Here is a 27,268-nt window from a genome sequence, read left to right as displayed (position 1 = left end):
GGTAATTGGATGTCCTTTACAGTGCTAATGTCAAGATGTGTCTCCTTCCAGCATTTTATTTTATAGCAACAAATCCACTGTGTTGCACTTCACTTCATGAAATGTATGTCTATTAAATTTAAAACAAGATAACAGCCTGTTTGCGTATACAGGTTTTTCCTCTCTTATTTGTCCTTGTTAGACTTCTGTTCAGTTTGACATCTGGTGAAGTTACGTTTGGAATATTTTTTTTTTTTTTTTTTACAGCAGACAGTTTGACATGCCACAGTATAAAAAAAACAGGTGTAATAAAAAATAATAGCATTTCAGTGAGACATTTGCATGCTCGCTCACCATCTTGCTTCAGAAATACTTGAATTAAATTGTCATCATTGACAGTATTAACTCCACTAGTGCTGAAACGATGAATCGACCAATCGTGTTGTTTTGAGTAATTTTGTAAGAGAAAAAGGTCAAAATACTTTGATTCAAGCTTCTCAAATGTGAATATCTCCTGGTCTCTTTACTTTCCTATGACAGTAAACTGAGTATCTTTGGATTGTGGGGAAAAAAAATAACACATCATCTTTGTGGAACACAATTTTCTGACATTTTGTAGACCAAGCAATCATTTATTATTATTATTTGGCAATTAAAATAATTGTTAGGGGCAGCCCTCAACTCCACCTGGGCTTATTCTGCTATGACAGGTCAAAATGTCCACTGTAAAAAAGGCTTTATATGTCAAATTACCAAATTCTAACTCAGTTATAAGACTGTTAAAGATACAAGTCGTCACACCCTGAAGATGATTTACACCTCAAAGAAGATAGAGTTTTATTTATTTATTGATTGAATCAGTTACAGCAAACATAAATCAATTCCTCATTTCAGTTTTGCTGCCTTTTTGGTTTTCTTTGTTTTTTGTTGATCTACATTCTGACTCTCCAAACGACTAAAAAGCACCCCTGAGTCCGATCCCAGCGCTCTTCCTTCAAAGGGACAGTCCATTCCCTGATACCTTGGCAGGAAGTTCACATCAGCCCAGCTCCTTCTGCCTTGTTGCACCCCCAGTCTGGACAGCAGCTTGTTAGATATCTCTGGCACTACTGGCTGTAGTAGTGTGCCATAAATCCTGAGGCATTCAAGGGAGACATGAATGATGGTGTCTAACCAGCGCTGGTCTTTGCTGTCCCTCCTGTCTAGCTTCCAAGGTGTGTGGCGCTGAACAAACCCGTTGGTTTGCCTCACACAGGCACTGATGGCCTCCAGAGCTTTGTACACATGCATGCTCTCATAGTGCTGCGCCACCACAGCAGGGAGATGTTTCACAGCATCCAACATGTGGTAGTCTTCGACCACAGCCCTGCCACCCTGTTCACGTGGGAAGGACTGGGGGCAGAAAGAGGGGTACACCTGAGCTGGGTTAAGAGCTTGAGCTGTGCAGCGGTTCAGCAGACCACCCAGAGAGTCTGCGAGCTCTGTGTTGAGCAGCTTGATAACTTTGTCGTCTGTGTAATCGCAATCTGAGTCTGGGACACCCTGACGCAGAAGAAAGTACCTCATTCCATCAGTTGTGAATGTCTGTGAGCGTTCAAGAGGATCCACCACATTCCCCAAACTTTTAGACATCTTCTTCCCCCCTACTGTCCAGTGAGAGTGCACATGTATCGTCTGTGGCAGCGGCAGTCCGGCCCCGAGGAGAAACGACGGCCAGTAGATGGCATGAAACTTTAAGATGTCCTTTCCTACAATGTGGTGGGCCACGTTCCACCACCGGTCGTGTTTATCTGGATAGCCGGCGACTGTGAGGTAGTTCACCAGAGCGTCTAGCCAAACGTAGATGGTTTGTTCAGCGTCACCCGGGACTGGGATGCCCCACTGAAGGCGGCTTCTCTGGCGCGAGACGGAGAGGTCAGGAAGGTCCTCCTGCAGCCACTGGAGAACAGCCTGGTGGAAACGCTCGGGCTGTATGGCCCGGGGGTTTACTCTGAGCCAGTCGAGCAGCTGAGACCGAAATGCAGACAGACGGAACATGTAATTCTCCTCTTTCATCCACTCCACCTGCAAAATAATGGAAAGAAGACAAAAAGTATTGTTGATGGATTAAAACTTATGAAAGCTCCTCCACACTCAAACAGACATTAAATAACTGATTTTTATAGTTGAGAAATAATGTCCATAACACATAAACTGATGTTGTAAAATGAATGGAGTGGTCCTTTAAAGTTTACACTCATTCATATCCACTTAATACACACACCTGCTATGATCCCAACTTTGCTCTTACCTTGTGTCCGCTCTCCAGCGATACCTTGATCTCCCTCCCCGATGAGTCCAAAGCATCTCCCACCTGCGACGGCGTGAGGAAGCTTTCATCTTGTGTCGAGTACCAGCCTTCATAGCTCCCCTTGTAGATGAGCCCTTTGTTCCAGAGCACTGACCAGAAATGCTTCACGGCCTCACGGTGTCTGTGCTCGGTGGTTCTGATGTAGTCTGTGTACGATACGTTGCAGCTGCTGAAGAGATGTTTGAATCTCTCTGACACATCAGTGCAGAAGGTCAGGGGATCTTTTCCTGCAATGTCTGCAGCTTGCTGGATCTTCAAGCCATGTTCGTCAGTACCTGAAAGACAAGATAAGAGGGTGTATGTTTTTTGTTATTTGCCTGATAAATCAATTTATCTTTTAGACAATGAAATGTGATGAAACTCTGAAGAAAGCGCACATAAACATTTCCCAAAGCTCAAGATCAGGTCTTCACAATGGCAAGAAGGATTATACACACATGTATATGTTGTTCAACGGAGGATTTACCTGTCGCAAACTTTGAGTTGAAGCCCTGAAGTAGCTTGTACCTGTGAAAGCAGTCAGCCATCACAGCTGAATACAAGTGTCCTAAATGAGGAGAAGCGTTCACATAGAAGATGGGAGTTGTTATGTAGTAGTTCCTGTCGTCTTTGCAGGAATGTGTGCTCGAGTATCTAAACACTATTCTCTGATGTCTCTCGAGAGCTGAAACTGGTGAGAGAAAATGGCTCTGTTTCAGACTGTGAACAGCCTTACAGCTTCTGGTGATGAACAGAAAAGGGGTCCTCATGACTGGATAGCAGGCGATATTAAACTACTCCATGGAGTGCAGTATTTACTTGGTAAAGTACGTGCTAGCCACACATTTAGCTAGCTTAAAAGACGAGAGTTTAAGCACAAAAAACATTTACGCGGAACTATTCAACCACTACCGGAGAATAACTGGAAGACATCAGAGTTTTCCTTGTAAATGTGCTCCATGAAATTGGCAGGAATTATTAAATGTCAAGCCTTTTTTTCCCCTAAACGAGCAGCGCATGTGTTTTACCACTCGCACGTCAAGGTTAGCGCTCCTTCCGGTTTCTACAAACAACAATGACCGACAGCCAATCAGAATGCAAGGACTCTCTCCGTCTCCTAGGCAACTCCCCCGGAAGTACCGCGGTGACGGCCAGCCAATCGGACGCGCCACTCCCTCGAGTCAGTTAACGTCGACGAATGGGGTTGACGTGACAGCGGACGTAAAATCATTTCACAAACTTTGTCGTGAAGCGGCTCTTAAATCTCTTAAATCGCATTTTAAACTTAACTAAACACAAGCTAAGCGAGAGGCGTCGCTACCTTCCGTTTGCTGCCATCTGTAGCCGTCTGACACAGCTCGTTTCAGCCTCGTCGTAGTCGAGTCACCCTATCATGTGATGGTACACATGGGGCGACCGTTGCTCGACTCCTGAAAAGTTCCCGAAAGCTTCAACCGAAACAGAAGTATAGTTTTTTTTTTGTTGTTTTTTGTCTTCGTAAGACATTTTGTGTTTGATTCAGATGGAAGTGAACCGTACGGACTTCTACATCGGTCTGTCTCTGGCGGTGAGCTCCAGCGCTTTCATCGGCGCAAGTTTCATCCTGAAGAAGAAAGGCCTACTGCGATTGGCCAGCAAGGGGTCGACGCGAGCAGGTACAGTCGGCTGTGATCATTAACAGTAAACTTAATTAATGTTTTAAGATAAGTGGTGGACGACATACTCACGAGCTTTACGTGAGTTACAAGTTACATATTATCAAAAGTTAAAGTACTAACAGAACAGCCTCTGTCAGTGTTATACATACTGAAACTGACATTATTTACTATTGTGAATATTGGTGTTGAGTTCACTGTCACGTAGGAACAAAATAAGCTGCATCTAGATCATCTTTTTGTTTTAAAAGTTGGATTGTGGATTGTCAACATAGTTGTTGTTCAGTGATGGAATGTAACTAAGTACATTTACTCATGTATTGTACTTAAATGCAATCTTGAGGTACTTGTACTTCCTACTTTATACTTTTTGTACGTTTGGAGGAAAATATTACTACTTTGTACTCTAAAATTGAAAAAATGCTGAATATTGGATCATCTTACAGTATACATTATAAACATACATGTAAATATATGTAGAATTTACTTTTACTTGAACTTTTGATACTTATCTACATTTAATATCAGATATTTTAGGTAATATTCGTACAGGTGACTTTCACTTTTACCAAAGTAATATTTTTAATCAATTAATCAATCTTTATTTGTATAGCGCCAATTCACAACAAAAGTCATCTGATGACACTTTCCAAATCTAGACATACTCCTTGATTAATGAATTTACTTAACACGATATCTTGACTTTTACTCAAGTATGACATCTGTGTACTTTTGATTGATTTTCCATTAATCTACTAATCGATTTATTGACTAATCATTGCAGCGTTATCATTATATTATTATATCATATTATATTACTGGATTATTACTGTGCAAGCAACCGTTAACTGTTGTCGCTGGTCAACTTTATATATTGTTGTCTTTATGTAGAATTGAATGTACAACAATACATCATATTGTTTTGTATGTAAACTGTTTACTTGCAAAGTTACTACTTAATATCGCTGTCAGATGAATGCAGTGTAGTTCCTGGTGAAAGAAGCTAATCGCCCTAATAGGAATTATTTTAAATGAGAAACATGTAACAGCTATGACATCTACTCATTTCTGTCTGTATCTCACAGGTCAGGGGGGGTATGCTTACTTGAAGGAATGGCTGTGGTGGGCAGGACTCATTTCAAGTAAGTGAATGATTTACAGACTCGATTCTGAAAAATGGGTGTCATGGTGAGCTGTTTGTCTTTTTTTCCACTTGGTAACACTGCTTGCCGGCCATGCCCCAGAAACATTGTGGTCTTTGTTTTTCTTGGTTGAAACAAAGCTCTTGTGGGTTTGGTATTTTTGCCGGTGACGTTGAAGCAGAACCCACACCATTATCTTTGATGTGCACATTCCTCTAAAGAGCACATTTGCACACGTGGGTTGGAAGAAAATGATATTTCTACATTTTAACCAGATGCAATTCATGTTCATATTCTAGTGGGAACCGGAGAGGCCGCTAACTTCGCCGCGTATGCATTTGCGCCGGCCACACTGGTGACTCCTCTTGGAGCACTGAGTGTACTTGTAAGGTAATTGTCTTTGTCTTTTGTTCAGCAGGTTTGCATACCACAGATGTTATCACAACTTATCAGACATTTGCTTAGTGTGATACAGATACTCTTAACCTTCTCAGTATGTAAGTCTGGTGATATTCTATAATATTTTTATTATCAGCAAAGAAAAAAACTAAATCAGATATGAATTGGTCCCTCTAACAACTATTGTCTGTATAGCGAGAGAGACATTTTCATTCATTACCATGAACACTGGTAGTGATAGCTTATTTTGAGGTGATCTGATGTTCACCTTATTGTGACGTAATACTTATAGGAGCAGAGGTTCGCAACCATTTTGGCTTGTGTATATTTACTTCAGCTAAAGGGGTGTTACTTTTGATGAGTCTGGTGAGAAACTCAACAAAAGTGATTTTTTTTTCCTCCTCAAATATTTTCATTAAAAATATTTTTTATTAGCCTAAAAGATTTAAAAGCATTCAGTATTTAGTTTTTTTTATGAGAAATAAAAACATTTGTTTTTCTAGACTAATTGATATTGTATGTAGAAATGTAAAAACAATGAAAGAGGAGTCACTCTTATGACCTGAATCCTTTGTCGGTAGCTCCAGCTCATTGTTTATCTTTCTGGCTCTTGACTTTGCTGTTTTGGTTCAGTCTTACTGCCCACATAAAGTCATCTTCAGCTGCGGCAAGCAGTATTTTTTGTACACTTCCTGCTCTGAACCAAACTGTGGACAGACACAGTGGAGCATTTAGTGAAGTTTTTTAACTTACACTAAAAGGTGGCCAGAAACACAAGTCCGAACGAATGATAATGTTGCTCATTAACTGCTAGACATGTAAATAATGATGATAACTGTTTGCTAACAAGTTCACCATGTCATCTTAAAGGTCCTAAAAAAAACATTAAACAGCCTCTCTAGGGCCAGAGTTTGCTTCCATAGTAGATTTGAAGAGCACAATAAAGACAACAAAAACGCAACAATTTATTAGTATATGTATACACTAATGAAAAAATAATTGTGATTATATTATTTGTTTTCTGTCAGTATTATTTACACGCCAGCCCCAACATCCTACACAGTGGAGCTCTTAAAGCTGATCATTGATCAATGTTCACAACTTGTTTCTGCTGCCCCCAAGTGGCCAAAACAAAATCAAATATTGCAGTTTCAGTCTTGTGACCAGTCAGTGGTTCGTTAGTAGCTTATGACCCACTTAGAATAGAATCACCAAACTTATCATTTTAATGTGTAGTAGTTTTGTTGTGTGCATAGTATACTGTTTGTGTTAACTGTCATCGTCTGCGTCATTTGTTTCAGTGCCGTGCTCTCCTCTTACTTCCTGAATGAGAGGCTGAATGTACACGGGAAAGTTGGTTGCCTGCTGTGCGTCCTGGGCTCCACAGTGATGGTGATCCACGCCCCGCAGGAAGAGGAGGTTGCCTCTCTCAGCGCCATGGCTGAGAAGCTCAAAGACCCAGGTATAGAGATCACAGACCAGCCCCTCGTCAGTGTGATTGCGATATGATTAACAATGCTGTGAAAAGGGCTGGATGTTTTTTTTTCAGGGTACTAACTCCTTCTTGAATGCTCCCGCTAGGTTTCATTGTGTTTGCTGTGTGCGTTGTGGGGAGCAGCCTGGTTCTTATCTTTGCTGTGGCTCCACGGTTTGGACAGAAGAGTGTGCTGGTCTACATCCTGATCTGCTCTGTGATTGGCTCCCTCTCTGTGTCTTGTGTCAAGGGCCTGGGCATTGGCATTAAGGAGCTGTTTGCCGGGACAGCAGTGCTGAGGGAACCCCTCTTCTGGTCGTTAGTCATCTGCCTGGTAATTTGCGTCAGCGTTCAAATCAGCTACCTGAACAAAGCCCTCGACATCTTTAACACCTCCATAGTCACTCCCATCTACTACGTCTTCTTCACCACCTCCGTCATGGCCTGCTCAGCCATCCTCTTCAAGGAATGGTTGAGTATGACCACTGACGGAGTAGTGGGAACAATTAGCGGATTCCTCACTATCATTCTGGGGATCTTCCTCCTCCATGCCTTCAAGGACATCACATTCAGCTGGGATTCCCTTCCACTCTACCTGAGGAAGGGTCCTCAGGGCTTTCCATGGGGGCAACAGCCTTACGTGGCTCTTCCCAGCCACGAAACGCAAGCACAGGATGAGACGAAGCTACCCAGAGAAGGATGCTCAAACGGGGGCTGGGGTACGCACCAGAGAGCCCCTTAAGGAGGACCAAAAGTATTTTGAAAAATTGCTAATGCAATTCTGAAGCTTTAATGCACATCATAGCTTTAATAAAATTTCAAGTCTCTCTTATACAATACAGTTTGCACTGGAGCTGCCTAACGTGAACAAAATGTTCTGATAAGCACATTGGATTTTATTTAAAGGTATGTTCCTGGTTGTACATGATGTTACATCCATATCTTTTTGCTTTGGTCCAAAAAGATACAGGACAGAATTAGAGCTGCAATGATTAATATTTTCATAACCTTTTTAATGATAATTGTTTATTTTTTAAGAAAACAAAAGTCAAAATACTATGATTCCAGCCTCTTAAATGTATTTTTTTTCTGGTTTCTTTGCGCCTCTATGACAGTAAAGTGAATATTTTGGGGTTGATGATGAAGGAAGACATTGGAGGACATCATCTTGGGCTTTGGGAGACACTGATTTACATTTTTTAATCATTTTCTGACATTTTTATAGACCAAACAATTAATGAAGAAATAATTAACAGATTAATAGACAATGAAAATGACTGTTAGTTGCAGCCCAGAACAATGATCTGCAGTATAATTTATATCAATGTGAATGTCAGTTGCACTACTGTGTACAAAAAATAATTTAACATTGAATTTATTAAGGTGGTGCCTTCTGTTGCTGAAAATAACTATTTATAGTTTTGCACTTTTTAACCTTAGAAATTGAACAAATGTAAAACTTTACAGCCAGTGATCAAGGTGCCATATGTCAGAATTGGCCACCTGTTGAATTCATGCTCAAAACAAATGGGGCAGCATATCACCAGAGCAACCGCCAAAGGTAGCTGCATGTTAGCTCGATTAGCCGTGCATCTAGTGGTCCAGACTGAACTCGGCACCAGAAGAGTGTTGGTGTTTACACCGCTAGCACAGGAATGGTTGATTGTAATGGGCTGTTGCTAGCGTGTTAGCATGCTATCTCCAGTAGATGTATCTGCAACACAATACATAGACATCACAACCTCTAAACGGAGGTTTCTTCATATTCTGTTGATGATTTTAGTACATTTTTTGAATGATTTCAACTAAAATTCTTACATATTGCACCTTTAAGATAGAAACGTGATAGCCCTGAATACATTTCAATCATCTGTTGTTGAAGAACCAGTTTGAATAATTCCTGTTCCTGTAATACCTCAACATTATACATAAACTGCACCAAAGAATGTTCTTTTCCTGTATAAATTAATTCATGTGCCAAACCTGTAACATATCTCGAATGTAACTTACTTTTTGTGAGTTTGATAACGCTGATTAAAACATTACTTTTTCAACAAGATTATTTGGCATTTTGTTTATTGCATATGTACAGTCCAGAACCTTGTGTCTCTTCTGTCAAAACATTGTTAGTTCTCTTAAATTACAGCAGAGTGTAGTGAAGTCTTCGTTCGCTGTCAAGCTGAACATCCCAGGTGCCTCCATCTTCCTGCAGCCTCCCACACGTCTGAACACTGAACTGACTAGAATTTCATGATTTGACAAACAAAAACATAAAGTTGCTTCAAACAACAAACCACAATCTTTGCAACACTCATAACCTGATAAGTGGAGGACGAATAAAACCCTAGACTTCTGCATGAGTCCATGCATGGTGTTAATCTCAGGCACTTGTATCAAAAGTAACACTTAATGATGTTCCTTTTTCCAGTTGAAGGGACTGTTCAGCAACACAGTCAGCTGTCGGGACCAAACAGCTTCCTCACAGACCCGGGGCTGAGTGCATGTGTCTCATCAGTTCTTTCAGTGACAGTTTTCAGTCTGACATGGTCTCAGAGAATGAGCCCCTGCTCCTCTGAGTCTGTTCCAGTCTGTTCAGGATGAATTGGCTGGTGTCAATAAATCGCTCCACACAGTTAACGAAGCACATTTCTGTCCTTGAGTCCAGCTTTGGCCCGGGTTTATCCATACATTTCTCCTGAAGACAAAAACAGAACAATTTAGGTGGACTGCAACAGATTATACTATTACTACTATTATATTATTTTTATAAGTAGTACACCACATCTAGCACAAGAGCTCGTTGGTTCAAAGTGTGATAAAATGAACGTTATAGAACAGCCGCTTCAGGGTGGTGACGGAGATATGTGACAACTGCAAAGTTTTCCTTTTTCCTTTGGTCATTCGGAGCCTCAGCTATAAAATTCAAAGAGAAATGCTAAAACACAATGGTCCGACCTATCTGTTGTTTTTTGCTGGGCTTATTCAATGGAGCAAGTTGCTTTGCTAATGTTTTTGACATCTACCTCAGAGCGACATCTCAGGCTTACTGCTCATAATAAACTCATAATTTTGCCTTTTTTCTCTCCTAATTTGGACTTTTTTTAACTCATAATTTTGACTTTTTTCTCTCAATTTTGACTTTTTTCTCTCATAAATTTGACTTTTTTTTACTCCTAATTTTGACTTTTTTCTCTCGATTTTGACTTTTTCCTCTCCTAATTTTGACTTTTACTCCTAATTTTGACTTTTTTTAACTCATAATTTGGACTTTTTTAACTCATAATTTTAACTTTTTTTTACTCATAATTTTAACTTTTTTTACTCATAATTTTGACTTTTTTTACTCATAATTTTGACTTTTTTTACTCATAATTTTGACTTTTTTTACTCATAATTTTGACTTTTTTCTCTCAATTTTGACTTTTTTTAACTCATAATTTTGACTTTTTTAAGACCTAATTTTGACTTTTTTTACTCATAATTTTGACTTTTTTTAAGACCTAATTTTGACTTTTTTTTTACTCATAATTTTGACTTTTTTTTACTCATAATTTTGACTTTTTTCTCTCAATTTTGACTTTTTTAACTCATAATTTTGACTTTTTTCTCTCATAAATGTGACTTTTTTTAACTCCTAATTTTGACTTTCTTCTCTCGATTTTGACTTTTTTCCTCTCCTAATTTTGACTTTCTTCTCTCCTAATTTTGACTTTTTTTACTCATAATTTTGACTTATTTTTACTCATAATTTTAACTTTTTTTACTCATAATATTGATTTTTTTAACTCCTAATTTTAACTTTTTTTACTCATAATTTTGATTTTTTTAACTCATAATTTGGAATTTTTTTACTCCAAATTATGAGTTAAAAAAGGTCAAAATTATGACTTTTTTTACTCATAATTTGGACTTTTTTTTACTCATAATTTGGACTTTTTTAAAAACTCATAATTTGGACTTTTTTTAACTCATAATTTGGACTTTTTTCTCTCAATTTTGACTTTTTTTTAACTCATAATTTTGACTTTTTTCTCTCATAAATTTGACTTTTTTTTACTCCTAATTTTGACTTTTTTCTCTCGATTTTGACTTTTTTCCTCTCCTAATTTTGACTTTTTTCTCTCCTAATTTGGACTTTTTTTACTCATAATTTTGACTTTTTTTAACTCATAATTTGGACTTTTTAACTCATAATTTGGACTTTTTTTACTCATAATTTGGACTTTTTTTTAAACTCATAATTTGGACTTTTTTTTACTCATAATTTGGACTTTTTTTAACTCATAATTTTAACTTTTTTATCTCATAATTTTTAAAAGTTTTTTTATCTCATAATTTTTAGTTTTTTTTATCTCAGGATTTTGATTTACTATGGAAACATTTTCATCAAACTTGGTTGTCATTTTTTTCTTAACAGGCGGAAACAGACTTCCATACCAAACTAACATGAGTGACAGTGTTGTTATTAATTAGATATGAAAGCATCAAACAAACATTTTACACTAATTACATGTCGACACTTTGAAATAACGTCATTGTGGTGGTCATATGTCAGTAGCGCGTGGCCCAGCTGTGACCTCAGCGCTCTAAGTTGTGTCGTCATCAGGTCACAACTGCCAACATTAGAGAGGGAAGTAAAACTTGATTTTACAGTCGTTTACAGCAGCAGGCTGCCTCCTCAGAGGCATTTTCGTCATGTCACATGTGTCTACTTTCAGTACAGTGCAATAAAATGTTTGACGTGGACGAAACCAACATTTAAATCCCATTTTTCCACACTGATGCAACGCTTTGCTCTTCTTGTCCGCAGCGCTAATGAACTAGTTACACCGGGCCGGTGTAGCGGCCTTTGCAGTCCAGGGGAAAACAACTTAAACAATGGTTCCGCTAACAATTAATTTTTCCAGGCAGAGAGAGGACATCAGTAGGACCACACAGACAACTGAAAATACAACCTGCGGCTAGTAAAAAAAGACAAAAAACGTTTGTCATTATTTCTTCAGGAACGTTATGTGACCAAATCCATACCGAGTCCTGTTGCTAACAGTCCAGACATGGAGCTAAATGTTTACCTGTGTGCATTGTTATTTGACCACACCATGTAAAATAAGAACATGCAGCTTGTTTTTGTCAGTGTAAGGCGGACTAGCTACCGGTTCTACATAAAAAGCACACTGCAGGGCTCCACTGCTAGCTTAAAGCTGCACTTACCCAGCAAACCTCAGTCATTTGATGCACCAGCTGCTGAAACCTTTGTTTTTGAGTCTCGACTTCGATGAACTGCTGAAGCTGAGGGTCTGCTGTCGCTCCCTGGCCGTCCATGTTTCGCTAAAATGAGGTCGTAAGAGCAATATTTGTGTAATTCGGAAAGCCTGACGGCTCTATTGCTGACCTTCACGTGTGGTATGGATGGATGACAGGAAGCAGGAAGTGGCGCGACCAATCACAGAGCGCGTTCTTCTGACGACACACACACGCCATCATGCATCAGCCTGAATGTGTCAATAAAATATTACATATTTTTTTGAAATTGCCCTTTCTGTCTATTACAGACAACTTATATCAGCTGTGGGAAGATGTTATTAATTTATTGTTAACAACATTCTCTCAAATTTTGCTTTTAACTGTATAAATATTTTATTTTGTTGTTATGATTAAAGTGGCAACGTGCATTTTTCCTTATTAATCCCCCCTAAATTCTTTGTATTAATGAAGGAAATGGAAATATACATGTCAATAATTTCTACAAAACAAACTAAGCTACCGAAAAAATGACTGTTTTAAGGTTTTTAAATGAATTTATTGTCATGAACTCACATTTTTATTTTGGTGGTTTGATTCTATTTTTTTTGCTTCTTCTGTTTAACTTTGCTTTTCATTATGTTTTTCCAACTCTGTTCCTCTGTTACTGTAAGCTGTTTGAAATAAAGTTTATTCAAAAAAAAAAAGTTGATTCTTTAATTGAACAAATAAATCTACTACCAATGTATACAATGATATTTCTACATTAAAAACAGTTCATTATGTGAAAAGTTATTTTCGTTTTATATGATGTTTCAGTCACTTCCAAGCCTGTTATACTTGGCTTTTATTTGTGCAACACATATGTTTTCACAAAGCTTGTTTCCACACACAACATTTCACAATGATCCCACATAATACAACACACACAATAAAATAAAGACAGATAATCAAATAACCTTCAATAAAATATACACATTTGAAATGCTAGGCTGCAGGACTGTACTTCCAATAATGTGATAAAAAGGCTTTCTAATGAATGAATTATAGTGACATTTACAGGACACATATTCACATTACAGAGGACCTCAGTGTGACTGTGGCTTTCCTGGGACATGGAGAGATGCAGCTCTGTAGAGATCAGAGTGGACTGTTTCTGTGTTTTTGTCTGTGTGTGATATTTTGAGCTCTATTGGAGGTCGTACAGCACATCCTGAACGATTACTGCCAGCTGCTCAAAGGTGGGTCTCTCGTCCGCTTTCTGGAAAACAAAACAAAGTGAGGTTTTGAGGGTCGGTGAGCAGAAAAACACTTACTTAATCTGTCACAGGACTGAGGCCCACGACGCAATTCAAAATTCACTTACATCAAACCAACAGCTCGTCATAATGCTGTAGACCTTTTCGTTGGCCAGCTGGGGGCGGTAGAGGCGCAGGCCCCTGGACACCTGCTCCACGATTTCCGTGTTGTTAAGGCGTTCATACGGAAGCCGTCCCAAAGTGTACACCTCCCACATAAGAACCCCTAAGTACACAGAGAGTCAGTTAATGATGTAGAAAATACTTAAGATGCTTTAATACAGAATCGTAAAACATGCTGGGGATTGTGTTCGCTCACCGTACGCCCATATGTCTGACTTGCTGCTGAATTTGCAGTAGAGGAGGACCTCAGGAGGCGACCAGCGCACAGGAAACTTGGAGCCTGCTGAGCTTGTGTACTCGTCATCTAAGACATACCTACAGCAGTGGAAAGAAGTATTCAGATTGTCTATTAATAAATCAAAAGTACAAATACCACAATGAAAAACAAAAAGGTCAGAAGTTTTGCCAACTATTGTACTTAAAGTATCAAAAGTAAAAGTACTCATCGTGAAGAAATGATGGCCCCAGTGACTGTTGTATCATTACGACATTATAATTATCAGTTATGTATCATTCATAAGCAGGGATGGTAAGGTTACTTTAAAAATGTATTCCGATACAGTTACTAATTACCTGTTTTAAAAAGTACTCAGCAACCTTATCCAATATCACGACATGAAAGTAATGTAACTTGATTACTTTCGTTTACCAAACACATGCAAATAAAGACAAGAGAAAAGAAATATCAATAAGATGACTTTTATCTAATCTTGATACACAAGATTGTGTATTTGGTTTTACTCGAGACCAGAGTGATGTTGTGTGTGTGCACATGTTACTGGTTACAGACTGTTATTCCATTCTTTATTTTAAAATGATCATTTTGTTCTAATCCCCTTATTTTGTTAACGTACCTGTAATCTAACTACATATTTTTTCCTGTACCTTTAACAGAATACAGTTACATTCTGTATCCTCACTATGTAATACCGTTTCATGTATTCCTTTACTCCCCAGGCCAAAGTCTCATTTGACAGTTGTATTTGGTGAAGTGGGAGCTAATATCTACTTCATACACTGATTTCTGTAAAGGCATGTCAAGTATTTTACCTTGAAAGTCCAAAGTCAGTCACTTTGATGGTGCCGTTGCCATCTACTAAACAGTTCCTGGCGGCCTGAAAACAAACCAAACAACACTCTGGATTTGGGTGCAATCATTAAACATTCACTGTTATCCTTAAATACCTAATCCCGGTATGTTAAACATAACAAGATACAGTGATCAAGAAATGTACTGGGGATATGTGTTGCACTGTGGCTCTCACCAGGTCTCTGTGGATGTACTGCTGCGACTCAAGATAGGCCATGCCTTCAGAGACGTCTTTACACATCTCCAGGAGCTGGACAGGTGTTGGGTGCTGCTTCAGGCCCTCCCTGAGGTACGTCAGCAGGCAGCCATTGGAAAGAAACTCAGTCACTATGTAAATGGGCCTTTGTTTGGTGCTCACGCCGTACAGCTGGACCAGGTTCTGGTGGCGAAGCTTCCTGGTTTGAGCAAAAAGGAGACATGAGTCATGAGTTATAGACGCTACAGTCCCGACATGTCAGTTTTATTACTCTAATATCATTTTCATTTCCAACTATATATCAACTCAGTCTGTATTCAGACTCATTTAGTTTTGCTTACATCATGATTTTGGCTTCTTCGATGAAATCATCTTCAGACATGGAGCCCTCTTTAATCATCTTAATGGCCACGTCATGCTGGCCCTGCCACTTTCCGTACTTCACCACCCCGAACTGACCAGTGCCGAGCTCCTTGATGAAGGTGAGGTGACGGGGGTCGATCTCCCAAACACCTGGAGAAAACAGTATGAGTATGAGGAGGCACATTAATACTTGTAGTATCCACATTCAAGGAACAGTTTGATAGCTTTCTTTCTGCCTGCCAGCACCTCTAAAGATCACTAATTAAAGCTGCTACAAGGCACTTTAATTTCTTTTGTGTTGATTCTGGCGGCCCCTGTGGACAAAAGTGGTGTGAGCACCACGGCCTCCTGTTGTAAAGATCTTGATCTGGCTCGAGCTTCCGTTTATTTTAGAAAGTCATCCTCACGTCATTCTCAGCACTTCCCCTTAAAACAGTTCGAATTTGACATTAAGAATAATAAAATATGGAAATAACCGCTAGATCTTTTTTTGTTTGCTTTTGTAGGTCATGCAGAAGCATCAGTATTAAATTGAGACTGTTGCATAACCAGTTAAAAGTTCCTTGTATTATATTTAACACGTTAGCTCGCTGTTTCCCCTTAATATCTTGCTTGCTCGGACGTCATAATGAATGTACTGTTGAGACATTTAAAGGTGCTTGTTTTAGCTGGCTTCCTGTCCATTGCCAGACACAGCAGCACACAGGAGGATCCTGCTCTCTGCACGTTCACGAGCAGACAGGACCGCCTCTTCATTCTCTGTCCTGATTGGATAGAGCGGGCAGGGATACAAAAACATGTCTACTGAAGAGGCATCTACTGACCAGAGACTCTGCAACAGACCTATTTAACGCTCATTTTAATGGGAAAATATCACTTGCAGCAGATTAATCATTATGATAATACATTCAGTGTTCTTATAGTAATATGTTGTAGTAATGAGTCCTAAAACCTGGAAATCAGTTTGCATTTTTGCAATTCTGGTTCCCTCGTCTCAAAATCAATACAGCTTTTTCACCGTGTTTTCGGTTAAATGCCTGAAATAAGGTCTGTGGTTGCCACAGGCTAATGATATTTATGCGTTTTGTTCATTAAATGTCCCACACTTGGATTATAAAGCACTCACGTGTCTTAAGAAAGTGGCTAAATGAGACTACAGAGGTCGTCATGAACAATAAACATCTCATCTACTCACTAGTCCGTCTTTACAGGCAGACTTTACTTACAAACTATCCCACCTCAAACTTCACAACTTGTAGACTGAACAATTTAAAGCAAACGTGTATAATAATTGTGCAGTAAGACACTTAGTGGTGGTGATATTTAAGTCATAGACCGCAGTGTAGTCTGTTTATAGCCTAACATTGGCTTTTTACTTCTAGCGTTTTAATTTAGGCTGGTGTTCATCTGTGAAGATTTTGGACCCAGGGCGATGCTAACTTCATATACGTCGTCCCTCTATTGGCAGATCATAAATTGCACACACTAGTCTGTCTAATCAGTCACCTGAGGTTGGACACCAAACATTACATGAACAAGAGTAACTCTCACTCTTACCATAGCCAAGTCCTGCTGTTGATGGAGGCCGCGCCCGGTTGGAGACAATGTATTTCAGCCTACTAACCATACCTAGTGATGGAGATGACAAAAACATTTACTTGACATCCTGTTGCTGTACATGTATTTAATCTTATTATATATATATGCCACTGTGTTAACCTGCTGCATTGTGCTGGTGGTACTTGATGAGCTCTGGGATGGAGCTGAAATTGTGCTTCTCTGCCAGGTAAAACTGGCCCGACGGGGTGGTGCAGATGTTATAATGTCTGCAGCTTCCACCTGTTTCCCTGCGGAGAGAACAGCAAGAGCAACTTAAAGCAGATTTAGTCAACAGGTTTTCATCGACACAGGAACCTATCGTGCATGCATGAGTGAGTAATATCTTCTCAGATATCCATAATACAGCACAGTCTTACAGCCCTGCGATGAATAAGTTCTGCAGGGGAGATTAGTCCAGGATTTGCATGAATAATTTACATCTCTCTCCCTCTGTGGCCCACTGTTTCCGCTTTCATTACAAACAGTTCTTCTTTTGATACGTTCACACATGGCTGGAGCTGCAGTGGATACAGTAGCCACACAAATTGTGCACCGTGCAGCAGTGTTTAGCACCACAGAGCTTATACTCACACGCCGCCCTTCGTGAACAAAGACACGGTGTATTTCCCGGCCTTGCTTGAGTCCCGTATCAAGAAGCCTCCGTCTTTGTTCTGGGAAACAACAAAGAAGGTTATATTTCAGAAGTTTCAAATACAATTTAGTTCAGTTAAATTGTAATAAAAGCATCGAAGCTGTTGATTTTACCTCCGTCTTTAACAGCTTTTCCGCCTGGCTCCGGTTCATATTCTTACAATACCAGCTGCGAAAATAGATGTGAATATATTAGTATATAGTACTTCTGCAGTCAATAATGCATTCACGTACAGACAAGGAACTTTACCTTTAAGTATTGACCTGCTGACCTAAAAATAGTTGTAACAATAGTATCCATACTCACTCAAATTTTTCTAGCCCATTTTCCGCTTCCACAACATAATTACTAGGTATATATCCTTCCTTCCTGCAAAAGAAAACAACACACATTGTATTTATTATTTATCTCTACATGCAAACATACAATTAAACAAACAAATGTGCATCTGGGCCGGGTCTGGATTGTCACACCCCTCAGGGCTCCCCATGGAGGATTGCTCACTTATGTTTCACAATCTTCTTACATCTGTACTTATCTTAACATCTGTAAACATTCTGATGTTTTTTCTCACTAATTGTCTTGTGTGGCCTGTCCTCTTCTAAGCCAACACAGCAGAGCAGCTGTGTGGCTCGGGCACCACTTGGCGACGCTGTTCTGATCTGTTGCATGTCCGTCGGCCCCCGTGGCCTGAGGTCTGATTTAAACTATTTTCTACTGAGTGTTGAAAGCACTTTTCATTCACAGGTAATCAATTAATTTGCGCTTTTGCAAGCATTTTACTTTGGACAGCATCTTTTCTGACTTGTTCTCACATACATGTGAGATCTTCTGTGGATTCACACCAGGGAGTCATTAGATTAAGTGTAGACATTTAGAAAATATAATAATAATCATTCAAAATGAGTAGATCACGTTGTCATCTCACCCATATTTGTCTCTGGCTCTCCACCAGTTGGCATCAGACATCTCCAGGATGGTGTACTCCTCATCCTTCCTCAGCTCCAGGTCTTGAGGTGTCATCGGTGTGTAAGGATACTCTGCTATAACAGTCATGCCTACAGATCGAGCTGCTGGCTCAGGTGGCTGTGGAGGTAAAGGCCGAACAGGCTTCTCCTGAAATAAAACAAGTTGGTGGATGTGTTATTAAAAAAAATCTGTAAATCTGTGAATAATACTCTCAAGGGACTGTATGTGTACCTCTGTTGGGGTGGGAGGGAGAGGTTTCCTGGATCCCCTTCGTCGTGATGGTTTAGATGTAAAGCCTGTTAATATATACATTAAATTATTCATAGGCTAAGGTCCAGTTGTTGATTGTTTCAGATTCCAGACCAAAGGAGAGTCTTGTTCTCACCGTTTTTATTATCCAGCACTTTGCAACCCATGGCTTGTTTGACTTCCTGCTGGCAGCACAGCCACACCCCATCCATCCAGTAACACGGATGGTACTTCTGCAAGAGATCCTTGTTGAAGCGAACCACTGTGCACAAGTACACACACACACAGGACATTCACATTATATCAAAATTTTAATTTGCATATGCTCCCAGCTCACCGGTTGTGCAGGCAGGCAGTGGAAATTGTTAAGATATGATCTAATATTGCGAACGAGATACTGTGACGGACAAGACACATAAACACCAGATACATTTATAAATATTTGTACGCATATACTAACTGTCTTTCAGCTTCTTTATCCACTGATTCCGGACATCTTCGGTCTTTGCAAAGACGTACAGCGGCCCCTCATCATAAACGATCTGTGGCAAAAATGGAAAAGCGAATACACATGAGTCGCTTTTCTATTTCTCAAAGGAACTGCTCTCCCAAAAATGTATTGTCGACTCTAAAATCATTTCTGGAGCTTCATAGCAGAGTAGAAGCTGACAAAAAACAACCGAGAACAACATTAAGTTGCTCCACACAGCTTGTCCGGCATAATCAGTCTCTGGAAGCCCCTATATCTGAAACTGATTTGAAAAGAAGATGATATTTCGGCCCTTTTTAAGGCTAATCTTCACAGCAGCCGCTAAGCTAAAAGTGTTAACCGCACCCCATGCTGATCACATGTCAAATCAACTGGGGATAAAGGGCTTTCCAGAGACACATTTTCCTTGCTACCTTGTCGTGCAAGTTAACATGAGTGCACATGCAACACCTGCGCAGTCACTGAAAGTCCCCAGTACATCTGAGTGTGAGAGACGGTTTCACTTCTTAACAATGGACTTTCACATTATCAACTACTGGAGGATTGGACACTCGATGTGACGAGCCACCTGTGTGTTACTTCTTGCAGCTTCACACAAGAAATATATCTCATGCTTCACTATAAAACCTGCAGTGACAGGAGACTGTCTCTCCATCTCCAAGATGAAAAACAGCATAGAGGATCATGTTTTTGGACCAGCAAGAACACAAAGTGGCTGAAATGTTACATATTGTTCTCCAAGGTTTGTCACTGACCCTCTCTTTTAGACGTGTAAACTGACAAAAATGTTTACCTGGAATGCAAACATGCGCTCTTGCGGGGCATTGGGCTCCGGCTGCACCGTCTCAACGCACTTGATCTTCTCAAGGTCAACTGATCCTCTCAGACCTTTTCGCTTCTGCTTAACAGATGGGGAAACAGTCAGGTAACTTCGGACAAATATAGCTGCACAGTTCTCTTAAAGTTGCCAGCAGACGTTAATCCGAGGCGAACCTACGTACCCCTTTGTCAGGATCAAAATCATAGTAGGCTATTTTTTCCGGGGTGAGCACGAACCATCTCTCCTTGTAGTTCAAAGGGGAGGTCTTCTTCTTCTGCTGGGATCGTTTAATGAAGATTTCTTCCAGTATACTCTCTGACATGATTCAGTCAGGATTAATCTACGTGGAAACAAGGAATAATGAATACTTGTGTGAAGCATAGTGGCAGAAACAGGCTGTTTCACCAAGCAACACGTTCGCACCTCGACTCAGGCGGTCATCGCTTCGCTGAGAGTGTGACAGTCTCACCCATGACCGCTGAACTGAGCTCAGCAATAAGTACAAGGCAGCCTTTTGCACTTAATAATTATTCAGTGTTTTCACTTCCTTTGAAAAGCGTATTCTCACAGAATGTTACAGTTTTCTATCACCAGTGAGAGTTTAGATCTGGAAAGAGAGATTAAGAGAGAAGCAGCACGAGTGCCGGCACATATCAGCGTGTGATTAGCTTTAGTTTGCATAAGCCCTGCTTTTACTGCCAGCAACATCCTCTGTTTCCAAAATCCCCCTTCCCCCCTTCCTGTGGCACATCTGTTACCCTCAGCTATCCTCGTCATCATCACAGTTGAGTTGGACAAGTGTGTCCACCGACTCTCCTCTACGCTACGTCTCCCTGACGTGATGGTTTGGAAGCGATTCCTCCACTTGTCCATTTAAAGTTGTATCGGATGACACAAAGTCGGTTGCATTTATGGTGTTTGTATTTGACGTCACATAAATGTAGAAGTCTTTGCTGTAACACATCACACCTACTTTTTTTTGTAACCTGGTTTTAAATGCTATTTGTAGGATTCAGCAACATTATTAATACAGTAACCTAGTTCATGTAACACATGTAGGCCTGTGTTCTTAGGTCTTTGGTGTGTATACAAACAACATCTAAATGAAATGAGTCTACTCGAAAATGCCAATCTCATCATCACTAACCCTAACCCTAAGCTCGTACAACTTAAATTCAATAGTCTACTTTACCGAGTATTTCTGAGGTTATTGTTAAAGTCAATGTCTAAAAATAAAATATTAAAAATGGGTGATACTTAAGTACATTTATCGCCAGAAAATTACTTTTGATACTTAGGTACATTTAATAGCAGATGCTTACTCAAGTAATTAACTGCACTTAAGTATCAATCATACAAATAAAGTAACATGAATGTGTATGTTTATACTGTTTATAATGGGTCTAAACTGACCTGTTTTTCTGATTATCTGAATCTGTGTCATTTAAATCAGAAAATAAATGACTTTAAAAATGCACTGTTGGCACTGATGCAGCATGCAATCTGCAAAGTAACTAGTAACTAAAGTTATCATAAAATTGTAGTGGAGTAACGAGTGCAGTATTTGCCTCCAAAATGTAGTAAAGTGGACGTTTAAAGTTGCAGAAGATGGAACTAGTCAAGTAAAGTACAAGTACCTCAAAATTGTACTCGAGTAAATGTACTTAGTTACATTCCATGGCTGACTTTAACGTCAACAGACAGACCAGTTGAGCTAAAACACATTGTACCACCACTTTTACCCTGAAAGCACTGTCCACAGATGTGTCTCCCAGCTGCACATACTTCTGCTTTGGTGTCTGAAAATCACATTTTATCTTAAAACACAACAAAAGCACACAATGACCAGAGGTAGGAAGTCCTAGCGTCATATATTTCCAGGTAAACACGGACTATCAGATGCTCAAACTCACCCTCGTCACACAGCTGTACGCTCATTGTCTGTTAGTCTCTGTCAGATGTGTTTGCACTTCAGCTCAGCCTATTTTCAGCCTGTGAGCACTTCCTTCTATCATCTCAACTGTAACGTCACCAGAGGCTTCTCTCACTCCCTCGCTACCCAGGAGTGAGACGTTTCTTCACACCAGGCCGACTATATACCTATTGGTTTTGTTTGTGCTGTCATGAGCAGACAGCATTGTTCCCTTTTCCGTGAAACGTTGTTTATTCATTCCTCATTCGCCGCCACCAAATCTTTTCTCACATCACTAAGTTGAGGCGAGGTCAGTAAACTCTGACCACGATGAAAAGACTGACGTACCGTCCACTCTTGCTTTACTCTCTGGTTATTAGAGCCGGCCGACTGGAACTGCACGTCTGTGTTTCACTGTATCATGGCTGCCAAAAGAGTTTTTCTCTTGGGTCTTTTCTGAAGGGAGTTGACTCACGGTGGCTGACACAGACAAACTCATAGGGAAGTTGCATCAGTGTTGTACTGCAATATGAAGGGAGAAGAAACCCAGTGGCCCTGCAGCACTTCTACCTGACATTATCTCGCTCTCAAATGTTTATCTCGCTCTCTTCACGCTTACCTGCGATCTTTGCTGTTACACACTCATAATAATGTACGAGTGTCACTGTTTTAGACTTTGCAGAATAGGCCTCTGGTTTCTGTACCACGCAGCAGCACTCTAACACTTTGCAGAGTTGTTTTTCTCACTTTCTTAGGCTTATTCTCACAGTTGCTTTTCTGTTCCTGGATTGTGAAAGTCTGTATTCTATATCTTTACAGTTCGGTCTGTTTTTTTTAAAGAAGTTGTGCTCTATTAAACGACACACTTATTACTGCGCAGAGGGCAACTTTTCAGCAACTTGAAAGCCAAGTGTGGCCAAAGTGTATTCTTAAAATAGCCCTTTTAAATTCACAGAATCACAAGATAAAATATATCTAAATATGTTGTCACCATTTCTGACATCTGTGACTGTCAGAGTGATGGACAACTGATCTTTGCAAGGCAGTGCAACATGTTTAAAAATAAGTAAAAACCACTAATGAACATGTGCATTAGGATAGAGTTCAAGTATTTTGTTTGTTGCATGACTCTCGCTGTGTATGACACAGCAAACATAACCCTATCATGAAGGTCTTGACTTAACAGGAACCTGTCAAGATGCTCTTTTTCCTGGCGTTTCCTGACAGATAAGAGGTCATTGTGTGTATGTGGGTGTGTGTGTGTGCGTGTGAGAAAAAGAGAGCGACTAACACGTTGATGAAAGAAGTCACGTCAATTTAACACTGTGGTGCTCCATGGAAGTCGATTATTCACGAGAAGTAATCACCATTTCCTCTGATGCATTTCAGGGAAACATTTTTTATCAAAGTGCTCGCCAATTCACACGCCGAAAACGTTTGTGATGCGCAGATAATAAAGCTTACCACAAGAAGCTATCAGATTATAACCCCACCGCACATCAAAACCGCTGTGGGGCTGCGAGAAGGGTTAAAATATGTGCAGCAAGCGCAGCAGAATACACCAAAGTCAACCAAACTTTGCATTTTACCAGATAAAGTCCCTATGATTTGACTTGTATATGTAGTTTTGTAGTGAGTACACACTTCATTTCAAATTTGCATACAAACTGAAAAAAAGTAGGTTTCAGTTCAGTATATGCACAACTCAAGATAACACTCACCACTACTTTGTCCATACAATGCACTCATATAGCTTTTTTTTTTTTTATCATTTAAATACATCTGAACAAACGTCTCAAAATACATCTTGACCTTACAGCCTACATTCAACGAGCTTTGACACTTACCCAGACACCCAAAAAAGTCAAGCATCAGACAGACCACTATGATGCTGCTGAGGCTTGAAGCGGTGGCACATGAACCTTTGCCTCAGTCGCTCGCCTTCCATAAAATGTGTGTTAATCTGTGATGCAAGAAACTTAAACCCACCCACAGAGAGGAATCGACTCCGCTTACTTCCCCTTTTTCTTCCTGCTCATTTTCATATCAGCCCTCTGGACAGTTTTGGTGATAAGTGGAAGCGGGCTAAACATTAACACAGGGCCGTGTCTGTGTACTGCATGTAGTTAAACTGTTAACACTACAATTTCAGGGTATTTCTTACTTAGTCTACTGCAAAATGTGAGTTTTGTAGTGACAATAGATGAACAAACATTTTAAGTAATTTCCTCTACATGCACTAGAAAGTCTGCCCTTTGAGTTTCACACAGACTAAATGTCTCCCTCCCTGCATACACTCACTCTGAGCTGTTTAGGATGTTGTAGTTGTGTCTCCCGCCGCCAGGGGGCAGTCTGTGCAGCCGGGGCGCCGCGGAGCTCTACATTAGGGAGTCCTTCCGGTCTCTACCTTCCTCTTTTCCTCTGCATCGGGGCGCAGCCATGGTAGGAAATTATTCCCCGGATACATTTCACAGAATCTAACTTAATCTTGCTGATTAAAGAATAATTCCTGCGTCTAGTTAACTCTGATATATCATCAATGCTCTGATTCACGTAACGATGGTAGTATTATCCGTTTTGTGTCCATTTTAAGATGTTAAATCCACCTTTTAGCAATCCTAGCTGTGCCTGTCTTGAAATGCCGCTGCAAGGCACCTCAGCCGGCCTTTCTTAAGAGTAAAGTTAAAGCCAGATGTCAGTCAAACTGCACGTAATGTTAATTAACAGCTTTGTCGCAAATTTATATTTCTGCTTCACGTGTTTACACCCGTTTCGCGTTGAATTCACGTTGAAAGCTACTATGCTAACATGTTAGCTAGCTAGCTAACGTCAGCTACCTTTGCTCTGAACGCGGCGCTAACAGCTAGCTACATGATAAACACGAGTTCACATAGCTGCTGACATTAACGGCTAATTTTAAGATGATCACTACGAGACATGATGTAGACAGTCTGAACTACTAAACTGTCGTTGTGGTCCTCATGTCTACGTAAATATCCAGTGGGTGGCAGATGTCAGTAAGAGCCATTGAAAGTAGCTTAATTGCTCTTACTAGCTTTACTCATGTGGATCGTTTTCCTAATAATCAAGAAGATTGAACTTGATCTATTTGTCTGCTACCAGGTGTATTGCAAGTATGCTCAATGTTTTTCTTCATTGTCCAGGTGAACGTCCCGAAGACCCGCAGGACCTACTGCAAAAAGTGCAAGAAGCACCAGCCCCACAAAGTTACCCAGTACAAGAAGGGAAAGGACTCCCTCTACGCTCAGGGTGAATAATCTTGATCTCACGTGTAGTTGTGTGTGTGTGGTAAGAGCTGTATTATGACATGAAGCTGAACTTAACTTTATGTTCTGCAGGTAAGAGGAGATACGACAGAAAGCAGAGCGGGTACGGTGGTCAGACCAAGCCTATTTTCAGAAAGAAGGTACGCTCAGCTCTTTTGTGCTGTCTGGTCAGTCCTGTCACGTATTGTGTGCATGTGAGACCAGAGGTTAATGGTATTTATTCTCTTCAGGCTAAGACTACAAAGAAAATTGTGTTGAGGCTGGAGTGCGTTGAGCCCAACTGCAGATCCAAGAGAATGCTGGCCATCAAGAGATGCAAGCACTTCGAGTTGGGTGGTGACAAGAAGAGAAAGGTAGGCATCGTTGAAGTCATTTTTATAAACATGTGCTTATTAAAAGTGCACTGTATTCCATGGGTACTATAAAGAGAGCTTTGATGCCTTCTGAATTGAAAAACTTGACAAATCTATGCAGTGCCCCCTAAATCACTACCTAAATCCTCATCCATGATCCACTGACGGCCAGGTTTTATACCTTTGACTCTCAGTATTCACTAGGAAGTAACTGGATATCACAGTGGAACTGGAAATCTAGTTAATCCAGTCACATGTTGATATCCTGTTAATGTCATATTGACATCTGATTAGGGAAAGCGAGTTTATTTCATTTGGAAAACTGCAAAATGCTCAAACTTGAGTTTTTTCCATGTCAAAAAAATAATAAATCTGTAAGGGAGTGTAACTGGTTTAACCGGCACACCAGTAGAGATGACGTGATTATATGGATCGTCTTTTGCAGCATAGAAGGGTTAGGGTTGGAAAATTACACATTAAATTGTAACAAACTTAGAAGAAGAAACAGGTTTGCTGTTGACAATGTGCACCAACTCTATTAGTGGCTGTAAAGCCTGAGTTGATGGTGAAACTTGGTGTTACAGAGGGAAGGATTAAGTTTTGTGGAAAGATGTCCTCCTGAATGAGGAATTGTTGATTCAGCCACTCAAATACTGTGATTGACATTTACTTGAACAAATTAGCTTAATAGCAGAGGATTTCTTTTGCCTTTGTATGAAATGCATAGATTTGAGTCATGCCACCATAAGTGAGAAATATGGAAAATAATGGTCAGAAAGGTATTGATGTCACAGGAGGCATGTGCTGTGTAATGTGTTAACTCATGTTATATCACCTCCTGCATACTGAGGAGGGATCAGTGATCGTTCTCTCTGCCCTAATGCTGCATTTGTCTGTTTTACCTCACATTAATAAAAATTTAGTATGAGGTGTGAAGCTTTCAATCCTACTCATGAATTGATTGTAGGGAAAAGGGGTCAAGTAAGGACAACATTTCATGGAAAAGTGGGTCTTAATTTGGGAATTCATGTAGGAAGTTCATATTAAAGTACAAAACCAGGAACCAAGCCATTATCTCATGGACTGAAACAATCCCACAGAGGACTGAAGAAAAATGTATAACTTCATAATAAGGTGGATCCTGCTCTTTTGCAACAATGAGATGGATGGACAGCTTGTGTATATAGTATAGTGGCGTAGTTGTGTAATAGTTTATCAATAACCCCTCCTCGATCAACCTAAAGTGCAATATACACCCAAAATATTGATCAGACTAAGCTGTGAAATGATGGTGCTGAGCTCAACTCTTTCAGCCAACAAATGTGAAGAAAACCTGTCATCCAACTGTTAAAAACAAACCTTTATTTGAATTCAATACAAACCTTCATCCCCATAGATTATAAATTCGCTTGTCTTTTCCTGCAGCATGTAGAGCGAGTCATGCATTGAAAAGTCACTGTTGAAACTTGGCTTGAGCATCATTTTAACCAAAGTTTCTCCTCTGTTCTCTTACAGGGCCAGGTCATCCAGTTCTAAACTGTGGGCCAGCTTTCTGGAGGCGGTTGTCACTATTTTCAATAAATGTATTAAAACAAACTTTGGTGTTTGGCTGCTTCTTCACCTCTTTCACTATTTGTCAAGTATGCAG

At 40.0% G+C, this 27,268-nt stretch overlaps 5 protein-coding genes across 9 annotated transcripts; 2 read left to right on the top strand and 3 right to left on the bottom strand.

Moving 5' to 3' along the window:
- Positions 1 to 809: 809 nt before the first annotated feature.
- mars2 (methionyl-tRNA synthetase 2, mitochondrial) lies at positions 810 to 3,718 on the bottom strand. Of its 2 annotated transcripts, XM_084353718.1 has the most exons (4): positions 3,630 to 3,718; positions 2,796 to 2,999; positions 2,270 to 2,604; positions 810 to 2,043 (listed from the first exon to the last, which is right to left on the bottom strand). In XM_084353718.1, the coding sequence occupies exons 2-4, from the start codon at positions 2,854 to 2,856 to the stop codon at positions 865 to 867; spliced, it is 1,575 nt and encodes a 524-aa protein (XP_084209844.1). In that variant the 5' UTR covers positions 2,857 to 2,999; positions 3,630 to 3,718; the 3' UTR covers positions 810 to 864. The 2 variants fall into 2 exon arrangements, with proteins under 2 accessions (XP_084209844.1, XP_084209843.1); XM_084353717.1 differs by lacking the exon at positions 3,630 to 3,718 and having other exon boundaries at positions 2,796 to 3,386.
- Positions 3,470 to 9,037, top strand: LOC311257816 (magnesium transporter NIPA2). The gene is made up of 5 exons (XM_084353719.1): positions 3,470 to 3,963; positions 5,049 to 5,105; positions 5,405 to 5,495; positions 6,806 to 6,966; positions 7,086 to 9,037. The coding sequence occupies exons 1-5, from the start codon at positions 3,831 to 3,833 to the stop codon at positions 7,718 to 7,720; spliced, it is 1,077 nt and encodes a 358-aa protein (XP_084209845.1). The 5' UTR covers positions 3,470 to 3,830; the 3' UTR covers positions 7,721 to 9,037.
- On the bottom strand, positions 9,038 to 12,418 carry timm8a (translocase of inner mitochondrial membrane 8 homolog A (yeast)). The gene is made up of 2 exons (XM_084353720.1): positions 12,190 to 12,418; positions 9,038 to 9,673 (listed from the first exon to the last, which is right to left on the bottom strand). The coding sequence occupies exons 1-2, from the start codon at positions 12,298 to 12,300 to the stop codon at positions 9,512 to 9,514; spliced, it is 273 nt and encodes a 90-aa protein (XP_084209846.1). The 5' UTR covers positions 12,301 to 12,418; the 3' UTR covers positions 9,038 to 9,511.
- Positions 12,419 to 12,817: 399 nt separating this feature from the next.
- On the bottom strand, positions 12,818 to 24,354 carry btk (Bruton agammaglobulinemia tyrosine kinase). Of its 3 annotated transcripts, none has more exons than XM_084352641.1 (18): positions 24,282 to 24,354; positions 20,250 to 20,408; positions 20,042 to 20,146; positions 19,219 to 19,300; positions 18,895 to 19,020; positions 18,741 to 18,805; positions 18,469 to 18,656; positions 17,847 to 17,909; positions 17,654 to 17,708; positions 17,480 to 17,559; positions 17,009 to 17,136; positions 16,847 to 16,918; positions 15,268 to 15,439; positions 14,906 to 15,125; positions 14,691 to 14,755; positions 13,837 to 13,955; positions 13,586 to 13,743; positions 12,818 to 13,480 (listed from the first exon to the last, which is right to left on the bottom strand). In XM_084352641.1, the coding sequence occupies exons 2-18, from the start codon at positions 20,388 to 20,390 to the stop codon at positions 13,409 to 13,411; spliced, it is 1,911 nt and encodes a 636-aa protein (XP_084208767.1). In that variant the 5' UTR covers positions 20,391 to 20,408; positions 24,282 to 24,354; the 3' UTR covers positions 12,818 to 13,408. The 3 variants fall into 3 exon arrangements, with proteins under 3 accessions (XP_084208767.1, XP_084208765.1, XP_084208766.1); XM_084352639.1 differs by lacking the exon at positions 24,282 to 24,354 and adding an exon at positions 23,828 to 23,913; XM_084352640.1 differs by lacking the exon at positions 24,282 to 24,354 and adding an exon at positions 21,982 to 22,072.
- On the top strand, positions 24,316 to 27,216 carry rpl36a (ribosomal protein L36A). Of its 2 annotated transcripts, none has more exons than XM_084352644.1 (5): positions 24,316 to 24,422; positions 25,145 to 25,250; positions 25,340 to 25,407; positions 25,498 to 25,620; positions 27,136 to 27,216. In XM_084352644.1, exons 1-5 carry the CDS (start codon positions 24,420 to 24,422, stop codon positions 27,154 to 27,156), a joined length of 321 nt encoding a protein of 106 aa, XP_084208770.1. In that variant the 5' UTR covers positions 24,316 to 24,419; the 3' UTR covers positions 27,157 to 27,216. The 2 variants fall into 2 exon arrangements, with proteins under 2 accessions (XP_084208770.1, XP_084208771.1); XM_084352645.1 differs by having other exon boundaries at positions 24,410 to 24,542.
- Positions 27,217 to 27,268: the final 52 nt, after the last annotated feature.

The sequence above is a fragment of the Pagrus pagrus genome, assembly GCF_965226575.1.
Source record: "Pagrus pagrus genome assembly, chromosome: 5".
NCBI classification, from domain to species: Eukaryota; Metazoa; Chordata; class Actinopteri; order Spariformes; family Sparidae; genus Pagrus; species Pagrus pagrus.
The sequence above is the reverse complement of the archived record's forward strand: the minus strand, read 5'-3'. Positions and strand labels throughout refer to the sequence as shown.